We start from the raw sequence: 19,694 nt of genomic DNA, 5'->3' as shown, positions 1-19,694 counted from the left end.
CTACTTTGTGAACCGTAGTAGCGAGTTAAAGACATTTCCAGGTTCATGTTCATATATATATGCATGTCTAATGCATGGTTCACACTACAGTATTTTAACTAACTTTAGTTAACGAACTTGTTGACATATCGGGCTGGGAAAATCATTGGCTGACGCATCATCGTCAAGCAGCCAATAGTGTTCAGCTTACTCTGCTAGCTCCGCTCATTTAATCGGCTGTGTTTTGGGGGCAGAACAGAGCTGTTGGGATCTGTTTTCAGATCGTGTAGTGTTTGACGCCCTCTTGTGGACCATTTACGTTGCATAGTGAGAGACACCACAGCGATTTAATGACACAAAATCAACAGCACATAGATCTACCAATGTTTAATGTCCTGTAGTGTGAACTAGGCTTAACCTGCTTGGTTCTTACAGCTTCAGTGGTGGAGTCTTTTAGATTGACCTTAAATGTACACAAACATGTAGCAGAACTCTTACCCGTCTCTTTGGCGCAGATATAGTGGTAGCTTTGAGTACAGCTCTTCCAGCTGCAGCAGACGGAGGCTCCTTCACCTTGGCATCTGGAGCATTTCTGTGATCAGACAGAGATCCTGAGGAGCTTCTCCAAAGTACTGACTCTTTTCTATATGATAACTATATATTTTACAGTGTAATTAGTAGTTGATTGAGTTAAAAGTGTCAGTTGATGGTTTGTTAGCATGAATTGTGTATTAAAATGAAGTGTGACCAAGTGTAAAGTAAAGACTTACAGCATGTGCAGCTTTCTGAACAGCCTCGGTCAGTCCAAAGAGTTTATCTGCTACCAGGATTATGCCCGTGGTCCAGACAGCACACGCTTCATGAGCCCAATGCTCTTTTTCCTCAGCCTCCATCTGTAATCTCTGCAGACTGGTTTCAATGCCCTCCACACCAGCAGGGGGAGACGCTCCACTAAGTCTGCTCTGCAAAATCAGCAGCCTTTTAAACCTCATTCGCAAAGTCGGCCTGGTTCTCGACCGTTCCCGAATTGCCCTTTTGCCCCTCCTCGAATGCCCTTCGTTTGGCTTTTCCTGTTGGATGTCCTGCTCACACTCACTCTGTGTGCTTTTTACAATACTACTAACCTCCGTCTCATTGGCACAGTTGCTGTTTTGCCTGAAATCACTCCTGTGTGTTGATGACAGTGTTTTTCGTGGTATGCAGTCCTCAGGATAATAGGGGCCGCACAAGTCCCCAAGCTCTCGGTAATTTGCTGGCTTTCCACATAAACAGCACGTTAGACATCTGTCAGTTAGGCTAATGTTAACTAAGGGACCCTGGAGCATTACTGAAGAGTTGGACACTGTCTTTGCAACTTGATTTTTGATTTTAGGTTCACTCTTTGTTCTTGCCTGACCGATCATCTGCTCTTCTTCAGGCCTGTTGACGATAGTGCATAAAGATGCGACGTCCACAGAGCTGTCGATATGCACGTATGGTCTGAAAGAGGATTTTCCGTCACTTAGATCTGGGTGTAAGTCTGATAATGTCCCCTTTACTGTTGGAGACAGTTCATTGATGCATTTAGTCTTGATCCTAGGTCTCTTCACTACAACTTTTAAGGCATCCACACATTTTTTTTGGGGCCCAGGCTTTTTTTTCTTCTCGATTACATTTTCATCTTCTTTTGACTCTTTGAGAGTTCCTCTTGTTTCTTTTTAAGTGACGGCCGCCTGCCGCGTTTGGGTTTTATCACTGGTACGCCTAATTCCTTTGGTGGCTCATTACACTGAGTCTGTTCAAATGTTTCTGGCGGGATTATGGAAGGTGGAGATGTAGGCAAGATATCAGTCTGTTTAGGCTCCTGTTGCTCCACTATGGGGATGTTTTCTTGTGGTTCAGTGCCTTTTCTTCTCTTCTTTCGCTGCTTCAGATGCATCTCGTGGTTGTTTTTAATAGCTCTCTGTTTAGCTAGTCTCGGAGTGTTGATAACGAGACTCCCAGCATCCAGGCTTACATCTGGAGCATCGCTGCTCTCTACAGCGGCCCACTTTCTCCTCTTCTTCCTTGGCGTTTGTATTTCTGTGTTTTCGGGTTCTTGTGTACTTACTGTGCTTTCACCCTCCGTCTGAGGCATCTCAGGGGCGTTCGCTGTCTCCTTTTGATCTGGTACCTGCGGCACTGGTTTTAACGTAGATTCTTCTAGTACAATGTCTGGTTGGTTATTTACAGGTTGCTTTTTGGACCCTGGGGATGTTATTTTCTGAACCATTGCCTCATATTTAAGTCCCCTGCCTTTCCGAGGAGGCAAATATTTGGTTTTAGTGGGACACTGAGGAGGTACAGATGGCGTGTCACTGATGTCATCAGTGGGAAGGTTATCAGTAGTTAAAGTGGTGCTTACTGATTCTACGAGCAAATGTTGTCCTCTCTTTCGCTTTCCCTTTGGAATGTGGACTATATCTAATGGAGAATCCTGTGCCTTTACTTCATCTTGCCTTCCTTTCTTCCTCCTTTTGGGTTCTGAGGTTGATAAACTGCATTTTCGCTTGACGGAAACCACCTCTTCATCTGGTTGTTGAAGTGAATCTGTGGAGACATCCTTCTGCTTGGGTAATTCGAGATTTGAAGGTTCAGTCTCACACGACTGATCCACAGTAACATCCTGTATTTCTGAGGAGTGTGTGACCATTGCTGAAGGTGTCTTCATTGATTTGTCATTTTTTTGTTCTTTTTCTTCAGTCAGTTTATCTTTTGTTTGCTTCCGTGATCTTAACACCATAGACTTTTGCTCTCTCGCTAACGATTTTATACAGCTGCTATCTAGCGTACACTCCAAAGTGGGAGCCACAGTTATATCTTTAGTGGTATCCACAACACCAACAATTGTGTCCAAAGCTAATTCAGTGGTCACATCTTGCAAATTCAGTTCATGAGTACAGTGTGTGTCCTTGGTATGTTCTGTAGCTGTATAAACATTTTCATCTTGTTTAATCTTAATCTGTTTGTTCTTACTGATTCCTTTCGGTCGACCTGGGCCTTTAGCTACTGATGCCACAATTGGCTTAGACTCTGCTGTCTTTTGATTTGACTTTGGAGCAAGTGTTTCTCCTGGCACAGCCACAGGCTTTGAGGCGAGTTTAGAAGCAGATTTTGGACCGGATTTAGTGGCAGATTTTGGACCAGATTTAGGACAAGGCTTTGGACTTTCTTTGGACCCTGTGGATTTTAAACTTGGTTTGGGGCCAGGTTTTACACTAGGCATGACCTCAGATTTAGGAACTGATTTTGAACCAGGTTTTGTATTTGATTTTGGACTATGCTTTGGTGCAGGTTTTGGATTCGATTTTGGACCTGGCTTGACAGCTATTTTTGAACTTGATTTCGGAGCAGGCTTTGGACCTGGTTTCCTTCTGTCATGAGGGGAGACCTTTTGGCTACTTTGTGAACCGTAGGAGCGAGTGCACATCCGCGATGGTAAACTCTCCATAACAAGTTTTGGTGTTTGACTACTAATATTCTGATGGGCAGTTTCCATCTGATCAACAATAAGGGTGCTTTTGCTTGAAGGTATGTTAGGATTTTGAGCAGAAGGTGAAACAGTGTCTTCTTCTATACTTAGCTGCCTTCTTATTCCTGCAGTTGAGTTCATTGGTCTCCTCCTGCCCCGCACATGTTTCTTACCAAACATTCTTGTATGTGAAGATGGCGCAAAAGGCTCTGGTTTGGCTGAGGGAGTCACCGCGCTGGGACAGCTTATTTCTGGCTCCATATCCTCATCCCCTTTCTTGGGAGAGGGTGGAGTGTCAGCCCAAGATGGTGCAGAGTGCAGTATCGACTTGCCTGGCAACTGAGGAGAGTCAGGCTCCAGCACCTTTGCATCACTACGATCGATGTGATGATCCCTTGCCTGAGCCAAAGGTGTTGTTTTCTCATTGAGAGCTGAGAAGCCACTCTTGGCAGTGTGAGTCTGAGGTGCAATGTCACATATGACTGACCTCCTTTCGCTCTCGCTGTGTGGTGTGTCCTGTGCAAAGCTTTCTGCAGCTTCTGTGTTTACTTGTTGCGTGTTTTCCGTCTCCTCATATGTGCCACAGACGTCTGCAAAAGACTCTTGTGATTCTGTTTTATTATTTATAACCTCGTCTGAGCTTGTCAGAATTGAATCCTTTTCATCTCTCACCTCAGTGGACGTATGAGAGAGGACAGAAGTCTGCTCCTCAAGGGTGTCCGTAGGTCCCTCAAGAGTGGATGCTGGGGTCTCCACTGAATTCTCACCGCTTGAATGTTCTTCTTTCTCTGGCAAACACAGTTCAGTGCCTGAATTGCTGGGAGAGTCTTCCATTGGCATTTCAACACTGGTTTGTGGCTCTGATTTGAAATGCTCTGTCTTTATTTCTGTGTCTTCATCACATTTGTGACTGAGTTCAGCAAAACAGTCTATCTCCGTCGTGCTTTCTTTCTCAGAGTCATATTTGTTTTGTAGCCCTTGGTAGATATTCTCTTCCGTTTCATAGGAGTAACCTTCCTCCAACACGGTTTTATTTATTTTCTGAAAAAGAGAAGGACCTTTCTCATCCTCCAGCCACTTCTCTTGCTTTTCAGTGACCTCCCCTTTGCAATCATGCTCCGCAGACGGCTTGCTTTGTTCAGTTTTGTCTTCATCAGCCATCCTCTCGGTCCATGCTGACTCCTCAAAGTTCTCCTTTTGAGTGCTCTCTGAACGTTTTATGTCTGGTGGTGAATTACTCTCTTGTTTCATAGGACTTGGAGCTGTTATGCCGATGGGAGACCTCTCATCTCTAATGCAGCAGAGAGAGCTATTGGGCTCCTCCTCAGACAGTGCTCTCTGTACTCTGGGGTCACAGTTAAGATTATCCTCCGAGGCTACGCTCTGGAGACTTCGAACTGAGTCTCCTGACCTAACGGAGACATCGTCAGCCGAGTTTAAGGAGCATGTGGACACTGTGTCAAGGCTGAGACGGGAGTGTGTCTGGGTGTGTCCTTGACCCTTTTCCTGACCAAAATAATAGTAATTTCTTTCCATCTGGTCCTCAGTGCTGCTGGAGTATCCTCCCTCCTGCAGTTCGGCTGTCATGGACCTGGGAATGCTGTAAGCATCAGATGGAGAAGGACCTTGTTGATTTTCAGGACAAGACTCATCCATACCTTTCAGTTGACCTCTGTAATCTTCTCCCTTTTTAGGATGGTTTCGTTTGCTGGTCTTTTTGCTCGCCATCAGAGCTTCAGACAGCAGCAGCTGCTGGACATTGTTGGAGATGTTTTCAACCTGAGAAGTTAGGGCATTGAGGCTCCACAAACTGGGGTTGGTCAAGAGCTTCTCTGAGAATCGTTCTTTCATTGAGCCAGAAAAGCTCTGGGACTGGTTCACGCTGGACGATGAGTGGGTATGAGGGGGCATCAGCATATTTTGCTCATTTTGCAAACCTGCAGATGATGAAGCCCCAGGGTTGATGGGAGGCTGGCCATACTGGAAGGATTCAGCATTCGCCATTAAGGGTGATGGTGTAGAATTGTACGAGGGAGATCTTCCCACAGACCTCGCCGGTGAATGACTGGAACTAGGACTGCAGGTCTGATAGTATTGTTCCGGCGACCTTACAGAGATATCAGTTATGCAGTAGTTTTGCTGGGTCTGATTGTAGTGCTGGAATTTCTGAAGATTCTCCTGTGTACCAGACATGCCCTGCAGGGAGCCCTGCTCAAATGCAGACCTCGGGGGAGTTTGCTGGTAACCGTAATTATTCTGAGGTCTATATCCACTCGGTTTTAGGCTGCTGTGATTGCTCAGTTGTCTTCCATACTGGGCATTAGGTGGTATCCCGTAGCCTTTGTAGCCATGTGACACTGTATTACATTTCTCCATATAAGCCGATGAAGGTGAAGAAGAGGTTTGCGAGTGCTGAGGGAAATGCATGTGGCCTTGTGGGTACATTAAAGGAGATGGCGCCGGGTTGGGTGGGATTCCCTGCTGATGCGGACTGGTGTAGACTGGGGCGGAGGACTGGGAGGGGAGATGGCACTGACTTTGAGAGATAGCAAGCATGTTCTGCTCTAGGTACTGCGATGACCCAGACTCTAGACGACCCACCATGTCCTGCTCAAACTGGGTCATCTGAGCCGACTCATCCCATTTCTGCTGCAGGTGACCTTCGCTTATATACTGGGCCGTGTATCCGGTGCCCATGTGGTTACTGTAGCCCGCCTGCAGATGCTGGTTTGGAGTTTTGCCTCCTCTGTATGGTTTTTTAGTCTGTGTGGCGCTGGTGTAGACAGGATAGTTCTGCTGCCCGTAACAGTCTTTAGATCCCGCTGTTGACATCCCTGCAGAAGCTAAAGCGTGTGGCTCGTAGCCCTGTCTGGACTGGCTGTAATGATGTCTGTAGCTCTCGAGGCGCGGTAAATCTTGGGGTTCCTGCTGGTAGCAGTGCTGGTTGCTATGGAAACCACTCCGCTCTCTGAAGGACTGCATGACTCCAGATAGGGGCTCTATGTGAAGAGGAAGAGAAAAACAAAACAAAGAGAGAGAGAGAGAGAGAGAGAGAGAGAGAGAGAGAGGCTGTGCTTAGTGGCTTTCCATTTTTCTTATCAGTGATCATTCAGTTCATTTGAATTCATTGCTACACTGCTTTCAGCATTATGCTTTCAGCATTATGGGATGTCGACCTCTGCTCTGTCGACTTTCGATGTTGGAAATTCAACTCTTTAATTGACATGTTAGTCGTTTGGAATAATATAATGTATAAGAAATAATATATAGTATATAATAATAATAATAATAATATATATATCATAATATATATAATAATTAAAATTATAATAATAATAATATATAATATATAGTAAAATAACAGAAAATGTACTGGTGGTTTAGTATAATATACAACACCAACCCAAACAATACAGCACTGCAATCCAAGGGCGTAGGTTTGCACTTGACATTGGTGGGGACGGGTGAATGAAACAACCCCCCTCCCATCCCCAAAGGATATATATATATATATGCTGCTATTAATTATTAAAATGTATGCTATTATATGCTATAATATGCTATTAAAATACATTATTAATTCATCTTCTCTTTACACAATTTATTAAGTTAAATAAATAGTCAGGCCCGCAGTCTGGTCCAGGTGGTTTGAAAGACCTAAAGTTGGATTATTAATATTTGTAATTTTTAATTTTTATTTTTCAAATGGCCAAATTCTGACTGAGGAATGTGCTGGCACTTGTTTAATTTAAAACACGTTTGAACAGATTTCTAAAAAAAATGTTTAATGATAGATGATACAACACAATCTCACGGCAATTCGCAACTTTTAGCTTTAGTGGCTAATTCGTATGAATTCGTACGATCTAATTCGTACAATTTAGTACGATTTGCTCATCCCCCAATGACGGTTGGGTTTAGGGGTGGGGTTAGGTGCCACGCCTCTTTTTTAAAATCGTACAATTTCGTACGACTGAACTCGTACGACTAAATTAGCCACTAAACTAACAAAACGTAAAATACTTACATTTTCTCGTGAGATCAGGCTGGATGATAATACATTTGTATTTTAAAAATAAGCTTCTTTTCATATTTCTTTAATCTAAATTTTCATTAGTTATAAAACCGTAATATAAACCGTACACTTTAAATGCACATTTGTAAATAAACACTTATTATAGTAAATTACTATGCTAAGCAGTTTGACAAAATGGTTGTAAATATTTTAGGTACATCAAAAAGTGTGGTTCTGATAACCATCTGACAGGATAACCCAGCAAAAATGAGTTCTTCAAATGTCACTAAAATGCAATATTCATACCTCATAATTAAAGTTCAGTTTTTCAGAAAACAAAAATAAGATCCCCTTTCAATAAGCTGGCTACAGGCCTGAGAGTGTAATGTTAAAATAATGTTCATGAACTGATAAAGAGAGAGTTTAATAAAGACTTCCGTTTAATTTTAGCCATAGTGCAAATGAAACATGTCTCATATATCAGTAGGTATTATGCCTATACACATATTGTTTCAACAAAAATTGCACATGCTACTCTGAGTGATCAGGAGAACTGGCAGGGGTCATATACTTTTACATGTCGCTGTTTATTCTGCAGCTAGTTTTCAGGACACATTGTGCACAGACTACATCAGTCAGCTATAATGATAGACTGTGCGTTAAAATGGGGGGGAAACACGAGCATTACCGGCATTACCATGATGGACTCATTCAGTAGCGAACTTGAGTTTATGTGACTTACACTTTTCCTTGAAAACCTTATGACTACCTTTTTTTTGCTGCCGCCATCCTCACTTGTGTGTGTCACCCAACACACCTTACTCATACATGGAAAAAACAATCCACTGCATCTGACGCTGCTTGTGTCTAAACGCAGCCACACCCCCTCACATGACAGCAGGGAAAGGCACAGCCAATCAAAATGTCCATATGTGTGTTGGGGGCGGGAGGACTCGAGGAGAGAGCGTCATTTAACCCTTTCTGCGTGTCTAGGTAATGTTGACAGCGCGATTGTTTTTATTTTAAGTGGATTCAATTATTGGTGGGGACATTTTAATGGTCGGTGGATATTGGTGGGGACACGTCCCCTCCGTCCACCCTAAATCTACCCCCCTGCTGCAATCTATTAAAAATGTTCACTTTTTACACACTTTTCAAGGTTAAAAGGTACTGTAAGAAAGATCAAGATCCCATAATACAATTCTAAAACAGAAATAAATGAAAACATCAGCCACAAAACACTGAAAACCGCTAACTTAGGGATTATTTTACAGTCCTACATTCAGAATGTACACATCCTCAATCATTCCTGAAGTCACATCACATTGAGCACTATAAACATGCACACCTTTACTGCATCCTCAGTCAATCATTGTTGCGTTTTAATGCATCTAGTAATGTACGCTTGTACGTTTGTACCTGTGATTACATTTATTATTATTAGGATGACGTCATAGCTGGGTGATTCTCATGAAGAGCCGGTTTTGTCTAAATTCATTCATTCATTCATTCATTTTTCGTCAGCTTAGTCCCTTTATTCATCGTGGGTCGCTTACACAGCATATGCCTTTCCAGCTGCAACCAACTACTGGGAAACACCCATACACACTCATTCACACACTCATACACTACGGCCAGTTTAGTTCATCAATTCACCTATTGACCATTTCAATGTGGTGATGCCATTGGCAAATGCCAAATTATTTCATACCTGAAACTAAAGTGAATTCAATCATAACGTTTAAACCGCTGTCGTTATTTATCAATATGAAGCTCTTTTGGGATTCTCGGAAGCTATGATCAATAAAAATGTAAAGCAGGAAATACATTAGGACCATTGATATTGTTTACATCCCTCAAAATGGTCTATAGCGCATGTGTTTGGACTGTAGGTGAAACCGGAGCACCCGGAGGAAACCCACGCCAACACGGGGAGAACATGCAAACTCCACACAGAAACGCCAACTGACCCATGGGCCACCGTGTCACCTGTCTAAGTTAAAAATGTCTAAACATGATAATTTTTTCCTTTCAGTTACTCTAAACAGAGTCTGGAGCATGTGTCTACATTATTATAAATCATTTTACTGAACGTTTACCACCTTTTTCAACATCGTTTCCAAAAGAGTTGCGCAGGATGAGGACTTCAGCCATGGACACAGCATTTCTCCATTATTATTATACAGGAATATTCAGGAAATGGTTTGTTCTGTCATGTTAAATAATCTATTAGCACAATTATTTAGTTTTTTATTTTAAAATATTCACGTTAATATGCTTAAACTACAACATTAAGCACATTTCAGGATTCAGACATAGATGGACTCATTGCGGTTATGAGAATTTCAGTAGATAATGCTGTGAAATCACTAATTGATTCAATCTCATGGTGAAATTACACATTGTACTTGGTATTATATTACTAAATGACTAGGTTTTATATTTAAAATCCTGTTCACTGCAAAGAAATGTGGTTTTTACTTACAGTTTTTGTCTTATTTCTAGTCCAAATATCTAGAAACTCTTAAACCAAGCAGCATTTTATAGACAAGCACAAAATATTGTCTTGTTTTTAGAAAATAATGTCAAAATTAATTGAGTTTTTGCTTAAAACAATCTAATAATCTGCCAATACAGCAAGCAAAATACTCAAGTTTTTCCTTTAGACATAGGATTAATCCACTTTAGCCCTTTGGCAGATTATTTAGCTTCTTTTAAATAAAACTAACTTCATTTTGACTCCTTATTTCCAAAAACAAGACGATGTTGTCTAGAAAATGCTTCTTGATTTAAGAATCTTTAGATATTTGGACTAGAAACAAGAAGAGTGTGTTTTTGCAGTGTGTGTTATTCCTCCACTCCAGTGCTGTAGGCCTGTCGAGGGATGGCCGCCCAGTCCCATCACACACACACATTATTCATCTCATAGCGCTCCGTCTGAAGACATCAGGCCCAAGAGCAACGCAGTTCCCACTTTTGCAGCCTCCCAGGAGATTCTCCATCCTCTGCTGCTTCAGTTCTGCTTGTTTGCTGCTCTGCTTGTTTACACAGTGACCCAAATAGGACTAACTCTGCATCTATGCTTCCAGCCTTTAAAAATGCATACAGTGTGTGGCGGAAAGGACAAACTGAGCAAGTGACACGATTGATCTTGTCTTCCTATACACGTAACACTGCAGTGTGTGGTGGATTAATACGCATACGTTATCTATCTCAAATGTTGGGTCGTTTTCATCCACTCTGGGGGGATTTTGACGCTTAATTTGGTCACAACTTTTTCTCTGCAAATGAAATGATTTTTGGTGGCAAATCATATTTTGACACATATTTTGGGTAAATCTGGAGGATTTGAGGATGTTTTTGACTGTTTGGTGCCATCTAGTGTCTGAATAATGTGCAGGTTAGTGTATACTCCATCAGCTGTTTTCATTCTGTCAGCTTTGTGTTTTAGACTGTTTGTCTCCATCTAGTGTCTGAATAATGTGCAGGTTAGTGTATACTCCATCAGCTGTTTCTGTCAGCTTTGTGTTTTTGACTCTTTGGCACCATTTTGTGTCTAAAAATTTTCAAAAACTCAACAGTACACTCAAATTGACTCCCCTTTGGTGATGTTGGGGGCTGTTTTTGCCCCATTGACTTCCATTATAATCACATTTTTAGACTGCAGAGCCATGACAGCATATAATCATGCCGTTTTTTACTGTTGATCATTTGGCTTAATTTTTGGCTTTAATATGAAGTATAGTGTGTGTGTGTGTGAGAGAGAGATCTTGCACACTTACCTTGATTTGTCTGGGAAACTCTAAGTAGTCCCCTCATCTCTCAGAACACGGTAAACACAGTAAGTGTATTTCTGCACACACACTATAATCTGCTGTTTTACTCTATGTAAAAGCCAGAAACTCTTCAGCACAGGCCGATCTAAAGGGTTAAAGCTGCGAACTGATGATCAACAGTAGAAATGACACACTGTCCCTCTTAATCCCAACAGGGAAACCCAGCAGCAATCAAGAATGCATGAGGATATGCTGTCCTGGCTTTGCAATCAATAAATGTGATTATAATGGCAGTCAATGGGGGGGAAAACAGACACCAACATAACCAGAGGGGAGTCCATCTGAGCAGTACACAAGGGTTAAATTAGTTATTTATGTAATCATTGATGAGGAAACATTGGAAACATTCTGCAGGACAGACCCACAGTGTCCGGCTGATTAAAGACTTGTGTGAGGGTTTGTTGCTGACACAGATCTGTTGAGAGTATAGGGTCTAAAAGGTACAGTAAGTTTTCTAGGTCTGCTGAGAGAGCAGAATTTGTCTCCTGGGTACCAAATAATGACAAAGATACCCGTAGTATATAGAACTTACCATGATTATACTAGCATGAACTGGCCCAAATGAAGAATCAGTCTAAAACTATGGCTAATGCTGGACGATATGACAAAAATCTCATATGCTAAACATATACATGTACAGTCGAATTCAGAATGGAGGAAATAATTAAAGAATATTAGAGGAAATACTGTGAGAAATTCCTGAATCTGTTCAACATCATTTGGGGAATATCTGATTAAAGGAAATTCACAGTAGTGCGAATAATTCTGACTTCAGCTGTACCTTTATATGGACTCCAATACTCAGATTTTAATATGATTAAGACAATACTCTGATTAAGAGTTCACCATGTAAACAGAGATTTCTGATGACATTAATCTGAATAAAGTCATAATCGTAGTCAGAAATCAAATTAAGACATGTGGAGTAGTCTCAGAAATGCCTAAAATATACAGAAATACACTGAGAGACATGTTAAATGAGCTAAACTTTCTATTAAATCGAAGCAACAGTCCAATAATTTGCACACATACATTAATATGTTGGGGGAAAATATTAAATCAAGTCTGAACAAACAGGAAAAATCAAGAGAAACATAAAAAAATGACCATTTAGTTGAAATCTTCTAATTTATATATATATATATATATGTTATCTTTCTATTCCTAAAGATGTTTGGTGACCAAACTCATATTTGAACCCTGTTTAATAAAGCTGTTTGTTTAATAGAATAACATATGGTCTATCACAGCTGTTTTCATTCTGTCTATCACAGCAAGAAGGTCGCTGGTTCGAGTCCCAGCTGGGTCAGTTGGCGTTTCTGTGTGGAGTTTGCATGTTCTCCCAGTGTTGGTGTGGGTTTCCTCCGGGTGCTCCGGTTTCCCCCACAAGTCCAAACACATGCGCTATAGGGGGATTGATGAACTAAATTGGTCGTAGTGTATGAGTGTGTGTGTGTGTGTGTGTGAGAGAATGAGTGTGTATGGGTGTTTCCCAGTACTGGGTTGCAGCTGGAAGGGCATCCACTGCATAAAACATATGCTGGAATAGTTGGCGGTTCATTCCTCTGTGGCGACCTCTGATAAAAAAGGGACTCAGCCTTTCATTTATACTGAGAACTGTGTATACAGCAATATATTATATTATAATATGTTATAATGAACTGTAATTATTACTGGAAAGTATTTATTTTGTGATTGAGATAAAGCAAAAATGTGACAATATAATACATTACAATTGTATTTACATCTTTGTTATTTCAATTTAACCCTAAAACGGCCCAGGAAAAAAAATTACAGTTAGGTTCCTTGGGGTCCTCCTGACCCCAAACATATACAGACCAATGGCATAGGGAAATATACATGATAAACTATATATTAGTTCTTACATTGCCTTCTCAAATTTGCAGTGTTTGTGTGGATATTTTTTATATTTTAAAAAAATAATTAATTTACTTTGCAAAACAAACAACTACGCCACAATATGGCTTATAAAAAATGTTGTTTTACTTTAAAAAATCACAACAATTCTGACTTAAATTTATTATAAAAGGTTTCTAGATATTGGTTCATATTTTAGGAATAAAATACTGCCAGGTTAGAGAAAAAAAAGTTTAGATTTACTGTTATAAAAAGAAATTGCGATTTTGACACATATCCAGCAGGGGTCCCCATAGACACCCATTCATTTCAGCTTATATTTCTTGATGCTTCAGAATACTTTTCCTTACAAACTGAGGTGAATTGGGGCACATGTTGATTTAATTAGTAACAGATTATTCCAGATAAAACATTCATTCATTTTCCTTCAGCTTAGTCCCTTATTTATCAGAGGTCGCCACAGTGGAATGAACCGCCAACCACTTTAGCATATGTTTTACACAGCGGATGCCTTTCCAGCCCCAACCGTGTAATGGGAAACACCCATACACACTCATTCACACACACATACACTCAGTTTAGTTGATCAGTTCCCCTATAGCGCATGTGTTTGGACTGTGGGGGAAACCAGAGCACCCAGAGGAAACCCACGCCAACACTGCGAGAACATGCAAACTCCACACAGAAACACCAACTGGCTCAGCCGGGACTTGAACCAGCGACCTTCTTACTGTGTGGTGATCGTGCTAACCACTGCGTCACCGTGACACCCTATATATATATATATATGATGATCTAATGTTGCTTATAGCACAGCTGTAGTTTCACCTGGAGCACAGTCAAGCTCTATATTAATATATATCCCAAGTTTCACAGAATAAAGGTGAAGGAACACTCTCAAGCCGATCTGAGAAATAATAAACCAGTAATCCAGCTCTCTGGCAGATCCAGAATCCTTCATAAAACAGCTTAGTTATGAGATTGAAAGCATCTGCACATAAGGAGCTTGTTTTTAACCAGAGCAAACATCGAGTCAGGACAGAGGATGCCAGGGAAGAAGAGAAGGAGGTGGGAGTGAAGGTCAGGCCTTGGGGGTCGATTCAATTTCTGAGCAGGGCATGAACTGAATTTGAGGACCGAATTTAATCTGCTTCCTGTAAGACCTGAACACAGAAATGCAAGTTTTCTGGTTTTCTTTAGTCAAAAGGTAGTTCACAAGCTCAATGCAAACCTCATCTGTGCTACGAAAATGTCAGCTTTGTGTTTTAGACTGTTTGTCTCCATCTAGTGTCTGAATAATGCGCAGGTTAGTGTATACTCCATCAGCTGTTTCTGTCAGCTTTGTGTTTTTGACTGTTTGGCGCCATCTAGTGTCTGAATAATGCGCAGGTTAGTGTATACTCCATCAGCTGTTTCTGTCAGCTTTGTGTTTTTGACTGTTTGTCTCCATCTAGTGTCTGAATAATGTGCAGGTTAGTGTATACTCCATCAGCTGTTTCTGTCAGCTTTGTGTTTTTGACTGTTTAGCGCCATCTAGTGTCTGAATAATGCGCAGGTTAGTTTATATAGATTTTTAAAAAATGTAAATTAGATTGTTTTACAAGCACATACATGTTTTTTTTTTTTAAATCTAATATTAGTTTTGGTAAAATCATGCATTCATTTTCCATATTAATTTAAATATATGTAAATGGAACACATAGGGCCTTTATTTCCTTTAAAACATTATTAACAATATCCATATTCTCATCTACTAAAACATAAAACCCCTTACGATAGCTAACACGTAGTCTAATTTCATATATAAGTCCGATTTGCTTGTTTTAAGGAAAACTTATTTATGACTCATTATTTCTGAAAATGAGTCTGTGCAGTGTAGCTAATAAAAACAGCCTTTAATTCTATACCGTAAGGAATATCGTTATCTCAATATCACATATTTCCCCAGTATTGTGCAGCCCTAGCGAGTGCCCTTTATATGCGGAGACCTGCTGCCGTTGCCATGGTGACACAGAGGGGAGAGAAACAGCAAACCTGCAGTGAGAGCCTGGTGCCTGTTTCATCTGTGCCAGCGGTGTGTGTGTGTGTGTCCGCAGCATCACACCTTAGGGTCTGAATTAAGAGCTGTTCTGTGCTGGTTACGGCACGGTGAGAGCCCTCCGCCTGGGATGCATTTTTACTGCTGTGTGTGTGTGCGGGAGCATGAGCAGGTAAATTAGGGCTAGAACTCCTTAATACCTGAATATAAATTAAATAAGATTGCGGGGTATGTTTACACAAGAATGGTCGTCTGTAAGCTAGGGCTCCTCGAGCATGGGAACAATCATAAGCATTATTATTTTGGTCACAGTTGTAATCATGAGTATTAAAAATGATTATCAGTGGGCCAGATGACCAAAACATGTGTATATTTACACTGCGAAGGAGGCTTTTCTTACTTTATTGTCTTATCTGTGGTCAAAATGACTAAAAATACCTAAATCAAAAAAGCATTTTCTAGACAAACACAACATATTGTCTTATTTTCAGAAATAATGATACAGTTATGAAATAGTTTGATGACAAGCAGGAAATGTTCATGAGCCAATGCCATCACCACATTGAAACGGTCTATAATTCAAGAGTTTACACTGAGCTGATGATTGATTATAAGCTTGTTTGGCATCATGTCCCTGGAGAGAGCCCTGAGCTCATCAGATCCTCGAGCCCGGGGCTCCCTCCCGTTTTCAAGGTGAGAGGGGAGTTTGAGCTCAGGTGGATCTGGAGAACTCCTCTGCTGTAGTAGCTAATGAACAGACAGTCATCGCTCTTAGGAGATAACTAGTTACTAGGAGCACGTCTATGATGGCGATTTGGATTAGTCAATTAACTTAAGATGCATGTTTTTGGACGGTGAGAGGAAACCGGGGAACCCGGGGGAAACCCACGTGAGCACGGGGAGAAAGTGCAAACTCCACACAGAAACGTCTGCTGGTTTGGTAAAGCCTAAAAGCAGAGACATTCTTGCTGTGAGGCAACCACTGGGCCACCCATCTAGGAAGGAGGAGGAGTAGGGGTGGATGGGGGGTTTCTTCAAAACGAAGATAGCGGTGGTACGTAACCCAGGGTATTTGTAGTAGCTTAGGAGTCGTCTGATTGGTGCATTGAGAATTGGATAATGCGGATCCAGCCGCTAGCAATCATAAGCACGTGATCCTCTCGAAATTAGTTTATAAATAATCTTCACATATTTATTGCTTACTTTATTTCCACTTATTTTAAATGTCTTTCTGTCCCTTTGTGTCGATATGTATGTACAGTATGTACCATAAGCCCCTGCAAATCACAACAATAGTGAAACCTTCTGCACATTTGGCAAATAAATCTCTGGTTCTGATTATTTTTATATATCGACATTTATGTTGCTTTACATTAGAGAGTTCTAGAGGCAGAGCATCAAAATACATCATCAAAAACAATGGCGGCTCCCATGGTCCAATAGGCAGATTGATTTTGAATAATGTAAATATGTCATTTTTTCTACATATTTCACAAAGAGGTATAGCTTACATTATATTACACCAAACAAGTCATGAAAGTGAAAGTGAAGAGCGGGGGGCGGGGTTTTTAGCAAATGAAATTAAAGAGCTGGGGGTGGGGGGTTCGTGTAGGAAAGTTACGAACAGGGGGGCAGATGTTTCGCGGACGAAATTGATGAGCGGGTGGCAGGGTTTTTTAGCTAATTATATTAAAGAGCGGGGGGTGGGGGGTTCGCCGACAAAAGTTACGAACAGGGGGGCAGGTTTTTCGCAGACGAAAGTGAAGAGCAGGGGGCGGGGTTTTTAGCAAATGAAATTAAAGAGCGGGGGCCTGATGGTTCGCGGATGAATGGTACGATCAGGGGTGCAGGTGTTTCGTAAACAAAAGTGAAGAGGGGGGGGTTAGGCAAATAAAATTAATGAGACGGACAGGTGGCGGGGGTTTCGCAGGCGAAATTAAACAGTTGGGGTGGGTATGGTGCAGGTTGCAGACGAAACTAAAGATGGTTGTAGAGTCGCGAAAGAAAGTACAGAGCTGTGTGTGGAGGGGGATTGGTAAAATGAGGTGCCGGATCACATTGTAGAGGAGCTGGCTCCGGATCTGGTTAGTTCTGGCACAAATTAAGCCCTGCATCTACAGAATTTGTAATGTAGTCAAATGTGTTAGCGCTTTTGCCTTTGGATGTCTCTGGGACAAAGCAGCTGCATGAATGCTCAAGCTTTAAATAAACGTGAAACCATCAACTAAAGCCCGACCCCTCCTATATTTACAGATACAAGCGCATCCGTTTAGAGCTCACTTCTGGTTGATGATGTCAGAGTTTACTGGTATTTTACAATGGATGTGTGAATGGTCTTTTCCAGAAATATTCCAGAACGTCCTTCCCTGTGCGGACAGCACTTTCTTGAATTTACCAGTAAAGTCGTTCTGGTAATTTTCCAGATATTTACTGGAATCACTGTGGGAAAGAGGCTAATATCTTCAGCAGCTCAAACACCCTAATGGCTAATGGACAGACGGCTGCTTCTCACTCAGGGCTGCTGTTTATGCTAATGAGGGAGAGATGGGCACTAGTGGGCAGGGCTTTCCTCCTCTGATGAAACATACACAGGGAGAATGTCAATCAAAGAGTTTCATTCATCAAGTCTGATTAGAACAAACACAATTAATTCATGTTGAGCATCAGAGGCTGGAGATACACACACTAAACCCCTTATAAGAGTGATGTTTGCACTATAGGTGCCCTTTAATCTGCTCGCTGGCGTACTCTACAGAAACATAAATGGCGGCTGCTGATGCGGCACAATAACATCTCTCAGTTTTCGAATGCAGAGAACGACAGCCTCCGCTACCGTGGCAACAAGCATCAAGCCTGTATGTGTGTGCGCATGTAACCCAGCACAGAGCATCAGGGGAGCAGCGACTCGACATTAAAAAGAGAGAGCGGCTATAAATTGGGGCACAGGAGCTGATTGATATTCCTGGGCAGGTCTGTGTGTGCAGGAGAGGGCGTCAGCAGAGCAAGATTTTACTACAATATCCAGCTGCAGACCCACACGTTTCAGACCACACTAGATTCAGACCTCCAAGCCTCAAATAGATTGATAGAGAAATGTTCGATAAGAGCTGCTTTTTCGAGGAAACAGCTGTGATTATGAGGTTAGCACCGATGGAAACCCGATGGCTCCTCCATGACATTGGGGTACAAGTGAGACAAGTGTCTCTATAGCAAAGAACTGCAAATAAGCAGATATTATAGGCCTAAGTACTATCGTAATCTATCAATAAACACACACCTTGTTCTCTCACTCTGCACAGCTGTGGTTCGCTCATCAAATGAAAAACAAAAGACGGTAAGGAGCCGAATTCTTCCGCTGTTTTCATATTAAATTTAAAGCGGACTGAGATGATAATTTAGTGTACAGTTCATGAGCTAATCGCAGAAGTTTAAGGGGGGCTACAGCAGAAAATAGGCCTAGCAATGCCCATGACATTCACCCTTCTCTCAGTTCAACAGTTCCTCCGTATAATCAGCACTTGTTGTGTGTATTGCCTCTTCATGCTGAATCGCTGAATGCCTCCTCAATTGTAAGTCGCTATGGATGAAAGCATGTGCTGAATGACTAAATGTAAATGTAGACATTCATATAACCCAGTTGGTTAGACTCTATCATGTGCAATACCTTTAGCCCTTGATTTATTCGTATTGTTTAGCCTCTAAATTCTTTTCTCCACTTTCTGTTTAAGGGTGAGCAGATGTTTTCAGCACATTTCTAATCATAATAGAGTTAATAACTCATCTCTAATAACTGATTTCATGATGACAGCACATAATATTAGACTAGATATTCTTCAAGACACTAGTATTCAGCTTACAGTGACATCTAAAGGCTTAACTAGGGTAATTAGGGTAAAGTTAGTGTAATTAGGCAAGTCATTGTATAACAGTGGTTTATTCTGGAGACAATCCAACACTAATATTGCTGAAGGGGCTAATAATATTGAGCTTAAAATGGCTTTAAAACTATTAAAAACTGCTTTTATTCTAGCCAAAATAAAACAAATAAGACTTTCTCCAGAAGAACAAATATTAGAGGAAATACTGTGAGAAATTCCTGAATCTGTTCAACATCATTTGGTAATCATTTTGATTTGAACTGTATATATGCATCGTCATATTGCGTGTGGCGGTGTCTGCTGGCAGTGTTTGCATTAGTTTCTGCATCTGCATCTGCTCCACGCCCTAGCTGCAGCCCTGATCCTCCAGTGTGTGTGATGTTAAGCTGCTTTCTTTTCTTTCTTTTTTTTCTCAGGCACGGCTGTTTGCGCCTTCTGGTGAGAGACTGAGCAGGCCGACGGCATCATTTGCTTTCACGCTTTGGTGTGCGGATGCTCTGAGCTGTCAGTGTGTGTGTGTGTGTGTGTGTGTGTGTGTGTGTGCAGACACAAGTCAAATTGCCCAGTACAGGTGAATACA

At 41.4% G+C, this 19,694-nt stretch overlaps 1 protein-coding gene across 1 annotated transcript in view; it reads right to left on the bottom strand.

Moving 5' to 3' along the window:
* The window catches only part of LOC130221807 (retinoic acid-induced protein 1), a 93,975-nt gene that overhangs the window by 6,847 nt on the left and 67,434 nt on the right, over positions 1-19,694 (bottom strand). The window contains 3 exon segments of the mRNA XM_056454403.1: positions 478-571; positions 750-1,660; positions 1,663-6,468. Coding sequence (XP_056310378.1) covers positions 478-571; positions 750-1,660; positions 1,663-6,451 — 5,794 coding nt within the window. The 5' untranslated portion in view covers positions 6,452-6,468.

Source organism: Danio aesculapii, chromosome 3, assembly GCF_903798145.1.
Source record: "Danio aesculapii chromosome 3, fDanAes4.1, whole genome shotgun sequence".
In the NCBI taxonomy this organism is placed as follows: domain Eukaryota; kingdom Metazoa; phylum Chordata; class Actinopteri; order Cypriniformes; family Danionidae; genus Danio; species Danio aesculapii.
The sequence above is the reverse complement of the archived record's forward strand: the minus strand, read 5'-3'. Positions and strand labels throughout refer to the sequence as shown.